At 31.0% G+C, this 5,442-nt stretch overlaps 1 protein-coding gene across 1 annotated transcript; it reads left to right on the top strand.

Moving 5' to 3' along the window:
• Positions 1 to 631: 631 nt before the first annotated feature.
• LOC111906928 (nuclear pore complex protein NUP43) lies at positions 632 to 3,037 on the top strand. Its single transcript, XM_023902715.3, has 5 exons — positions 632 to 1,386; positions 2,035 to 2,104; positions 2,190 to 2,436; positions 2,536 to 2,609; positions 2,827 to 3,037. Exons 1-5 carry the CDS (start codon positions 761 to 763, stop codon positions 2,878 to 2,880), a joined length of 1,071 nt encoding a protein of 356 aa, XP_023758483.1. The 5' UTR covers positions 632 to 760; the 3' UTR covers positions 2,881 to 3,037.
• Positions 3,038 to 5,442: the final 2,405 nt, after the last annotated feature.

Here is a 5,442-nt window from a genome sequence, read left to right as displayed (position 1 = left end):
TTTTCAGGTTCTATCGTTGGTCGTGGGAAGGAGAATGCATGACCGTACATACTCATCAACAATATTAAGGATTCCACATTTCTTATATCACTCTGATTTTTGATAAATGTATTTTGGAATAAACGTTTTTTTTTCTTAATAATGCATTTATAATTAATGAGTTTTGCCTTATTCAAAAATGAAAAATTTTTGTTGTGAAAACGAGACATTGCACATAAACATCCACAATCCACACATTTCATCAATGATTGTCCAACGTAAGATGTGAGAAAAACCTAAAAAAAACATTTATAAGTACTGAATTATGTACAAAAACAAAAATGACTTATTTTGAAACAAAAAAATATTAAGTACTAAATGTGTACAAAATGATAAATATATTACCCTATTAAGTCATTTTTTATGGCTAACATGAAGTAACCGGTTATAAGGACTGAATGTGTAAAGTTTAACAAGTTGAAAGGGTAAATGTGGATGAAAAAAAAAATTCAGTGACCAAATTTATACAAATCGAAAAATATATTACCCTTTTAAATCATTATCCCAAACTTTTATGATCCAAATCTATAACTATAAAACTATTTACGGCACATGAATATATGCATAATAATAAGGTATTTGCACAAAAAAAAAAGGATAACGAAAAAAAAAAGGGGAAAAACAATGAAGCTTAAAACTGATGAAATTTTGAGCTCCAAAAACTTCCCGGCAACTCTCCCCGATTCCCATTTTGCTCTCCCTCCATCCTAAAACCCTAACAATGTCTACAGAAACCCTAAAGCAATTCCACAGGCTTCCACAGTCAACCTACATAGACGCTCTCCGGTTTCTCCCCCCTCTCTCCGCATTCGACCGCTACGTCGTTATAGCGTCATTCAATTCCGATACCGACGAAACCTCCATTGGGATCCATGCCTTAAACCCTACAGATGCACCGACTCTAACCTTACAATCCTCATTCCCAACATCCTCCAGGATATCCTCTCTAAAAGTTGCTCAAAAGTCGCTCCAAAACCCCTTAATTGCTGCTTCCACCTTCGCTGGCTCCCTCCACATTCTTTTCCCAAACCCTATCGACGCATCCTTTGAATCGGAGGTCTCTATACCCGAAAAAACCTTACATATAGGACCAATTTCGTGCGTGGATTTGCAGGAAAATGGTTCCGCGTGCGTGAGTGTTGGAGAAGATGGGAGAGTGAACTTGATCAGCGTCAGTGATTCGGGTTTGGATTATCGTCGAGTTTTTGATAGCAAGGGGTTGGTTTCTTATACTGCAGCGCGATGGGCGTCTCCCACGGAGTTTGCTACTGGCGGCTTGGGAAATTCTCTTCAGTGGTGGGATCAGAGGAGACCTGGAGGGCCAGTTTCACAGTTCAAGGGCAACTGGTAAGTAAAATGCTACTTCATGTTTCCCCAATTACAAATGAAAAAAAGATCACTTCCTATTTTCATATGTAATGCTTTATAATATCCAAAACCGATAAAACTTTTCAAAATAAAATTCAGATCTCATTCTTCTGTTTTATGGAATGGAGACAGTATTGTACTTATTTGGGGTATGCAATGCTATTGTTTGTTTTGCTCATAGTTAGTTTTGTGATCGACTTATTTTCATATAGTGATTCTATCCAAATCCCCAAGAAAATGAAATATGAACAGCTTGTTCAGTGTAAATGTGTAATTATAGAAATCCTTACCAAACTTAGAAAATCATAAAAACTATAATGTTGCTAGTTATAACTTATAAGTCTTAAGAAAGTAACAAACACATTCATCAAGTTATCAAGAAGTCACAATTTTCCATGGAATAATCAAATTTGTATTGCTCAACTATCATCTTCTCAATCAATGGCATTTCAATCTCATGCACAGTATTTATAAATACATTAAACACATAAATATTTCTTTTCTATTACCTATAAATGTAAATTGATCATCTATTTATAGCCAAACTCCACCCAATGTCTCAATCCACCATAAATGCATGACAAATGCTTGGAATAATTAATAAACAATATTCTACTCAATATACAGGGCTGAAGGAGCTTCTTCTGGTGTTGTACATTCTATTGACATTCATCCATCACGAAAGCACACATGTCTGGTGAGCATTTTTCCTTGTTACTTTTTATTCCTCTAAATAATAATAATAAAAAAAACTTCTATTTTTTTTATATTATATTTTGAAGGCAGGAGGCTCTTATGGAAGTGTATTTGCATGGGATCTTCGAAGGCAACAACAGCCAATAATTCTTTCAGGAATTGGTACTAATGACACAGCATCTAATATATGTATATCTTCAAGTGATGTATGGGAGGTTCAATATGACACTTTTATGAGCTCTTCAAATCGTGCCACTGCTAATATTTCATCTGATCGAGTCTTACCTGTTATGATGTGCTCTGAAGATGGGATTCTTGCTGTTGTTAAACAAGGTATGATTTTTATTTTTTATTTTTTTATCTCTGTGAAGAAGTTATATTTTAAGCACAAACATATAATATAGTTTTGATGTTGATCTATGTAATTAATAGGTGAAGAGCCTACTGAAATACTGGCTGAAAACTGTGCCATTAATAGCTTTGACATTGATCCACAGAACCCCTCGGTATGTCATATATGCAAATAGCAATGCACTTTCATTCATTTGTTTATTATATTATAGCATCCTACTTTCAATAGAAAGAAATGTAAGCAGGATGCTATACTATAAACATATCACTCAATTAAATGAAAGCGTGTTGCTATTTCTTATTTCTTTACATTTAGCTGTTTTTTTTTTTATTCTTTTTATGGCGAAATTTACCAAATATTATGTACTACAGGATGTGATATGCAGTTTGGAATGGGAGTCAGTTGCTATCTTGACTAGGGCATAGGTGTCAACAATCAATATCAAGTATTTTTATAAATTAAAGTTGATGAATCTGTTCTATAGTTAAGATGCTTTGATGAAAAAACTGGAAATGGATTCCAATTACAGACGTTGTTTTGTTTGTTTGTTGTTAATTAATAGATCCTTTTATTCTAACAAAACACTTCTTGCCATAACTGAACAACATAGCCAAAAACACAAAACCCTCTGTAACTTCTAAAACCCAAACCCTAATTTTCAAATTAGACCAATTCACCATTTGACCCTCGACTCAAGCTCAAGTATGTGGTAATTTGTGAATATCTCAAATCTAGTTACTTAAGAGATTAAATAATTAGATTTAGGTTGTTACAAATAGGCTAGAAAAGAAATCATAACGGATGAACAAGTCTAGGAACTCTAAAAAAGAATTCTAGTCAATCTTAATACAATCGTGTCAACAACAAACTAACTTCAGAACAAGATCTGCCAACTCTCGTAACAAAATAACAATTCTGCCTAATACCTTGATAAAATTCTAACTCACCAATCCAATATCAATCAATGCATACTACGGATATGGAATCAACAAGTTCTAGAGAAATTTTAATATAATCATCATTTGAATGTTCTTCCATCATTCTTTTGTATAAATTTTACTAGTTGGTTCATTGAGCTCATTTGTTTTTTTTTTTTATTAAAGTTAGTGTAAAGGTATAACTATGTGTATGATATGTTTTTCTTTCAAGTATTAATTAAAAATAAATAAATTATGCAATAACATGTCTATTAGATACTTTGCAAATTGGGAATTATATGTGTTTTTGGCCGGATCTATAAGCGCAAACTTATGAATTCACTTTCTAAAAACTCAAATTTGCGACATATCATTGATACCACTTTCGTTAACTTTTTTCCCTTTTGAAATTTAATGTTACCAAGGAAACGCTCGAGTCGAGTTTAGTACAGAGTCATTTGGTTGGACGTTTTTTCATTGTAACTAAACTTGTTTCTACCTTACATTTAAGTAATTACTAATTAGATTCTATCAAAAATTATGATAATTCTATACTATCCATTTTGTTAAGGGCACAAACGTTAAATCCAATAGTTGATTGTGATGTGTTTGAATGCAAAGGTAAAAACTTGAGTCCACTCGATGATTTAATCACGTGCGACGTATGTCCATAGAATGTCATTTAAGTGAGTTTTATTATTTATTTTTATATTTTTTTAAACAATAATTCAAAAAAAAAAAAAAACAACAATATACTCGGTTCATGTTATTGTTTTTTATTTCGATTTATTTTTTGGATTTTTAAACTAAATATCGGTTTGAGATTTTAATGTTTAACAATTATAGAATTTTAAATAAGAAGAATATTAATGATCATAATATTTTGCGTTCATATTTTTTTGAATCATATTATTTTTGGATTATAAAATTTTGAATCATTGTATTTTGAATCATATGATTTTGGATTAAAAATATATTTAATTAAATAAAGTTTTTGTTAAAAAAAACTGAGGATCATTATATATTTTGAATAATAAAAGATATAATTAAGGATTATAAAATATTTAAGTCTAAATATTTTTTAAATCATAACAAACTAAGGACTATAAACAAATTGAATCAAAGTTTTTTTTTAATCATAAATATTTTGAATCATCACATATTAAATCATATATATATATATATATATATATATATATATATATATATATATATATATATATATATAATAAAAACTAATATTTCTTAAAATTAAAAATAAACACTTCAGTGGCGGAGATGGTGGTGGTAAGGGTGACACAGGTGGTGGTGGTGGCAGTGGTAATGGTGGTAGTAGTAGTGGTGGTGGTGTCGGCGGGTGACAAAGGTCTTGGTGATGATGACGGTGACATAGGTGGTGGTGGAAGCGGTGGTGACGGTTGGTGGCAGAGGTGGTGGTGTTGACGTAGCAAAGGTAGTGGTGGGGTGGTGGCAGGAGAGGGGAGGTGTTTGATTCATATGTGAATTTACTTACATTTATATTCACATATACATATTTGTAATACATCATTTTCACTTTACAATATAAACGACCAGTTATGTTAAATAGACTTTGATAGATAACTATTTAGGATAAATAGTCTTGAAAAAAGTCATTCGAATTGTAAAAGCGAGAGCGCACACATTTAGAACGTCTAAATATGACTTCATATGATGAAGTTATAATTTTAATAAGTTTCAGCGCATCAGTGTACAACATAGAAACTGAAATAAAAATCGGTCGATTGTTAGGAAAAACAATCTAAATGAGAGTTGAAGATCTCATCAATATGATTCCGTTAATATAAAGATAGTTGAAAACGAAATTCATCTATATCTATATCTATATATATATATATATATATATATATATATATATATATATATATATATATATATATATATATATATATCTATCTATCTTATAAAGCTAGCATTTTTCTATAAACCTCATGCATTTGAAACTCCCAAGATTATATAGAAGAATTTTTTCTCAAACCACATTCATTTGAAACCCCCATCTTTTAACTAATACAACTTAAAAGTCTTCTT

The sequence above is a fragment of the Lactuca sativa genome, chromosome 8, assembly GCF_002870075.4.
Source record: "Lactuca sativa cultivar Salinas chromosome 8, Lsat_Salinas_v11, whole genome shotgun sequence".
Taxonomy (NCBI): domain Eukaryota; kingdom Viridiplantae; phylum Streptophyta; class Magnoliopsida; order Asterales; family Asteraceae; genus Lactuca; species Lactuca sativa.
This window is presented reverse-complemented; position numbering and strand designations above follow the sequence as displayed.

Coding starts and splice junctions, on each gene's coding strand:
- LOC111906928 (XM_023902715.3), top strand. CDS start 761: ATGTCTACAGAAACCCTAAAGCAATTCCACAGGCTTCCACAGTCAACC. Junction 2,437..2,535: donor TCTTGCTGTTGTTAAACAAG/GTATGATTTTTA, acceptor TGTAATTAATAG/GTGAAGAGCCTACTGAAATA. Junction 2,610..2,826: donor TTGATCCACAGAACCCCTCG/GTATGTCATATA, acceptor TATGTACTACAG/GATGTGATATGCAGTTTGGA.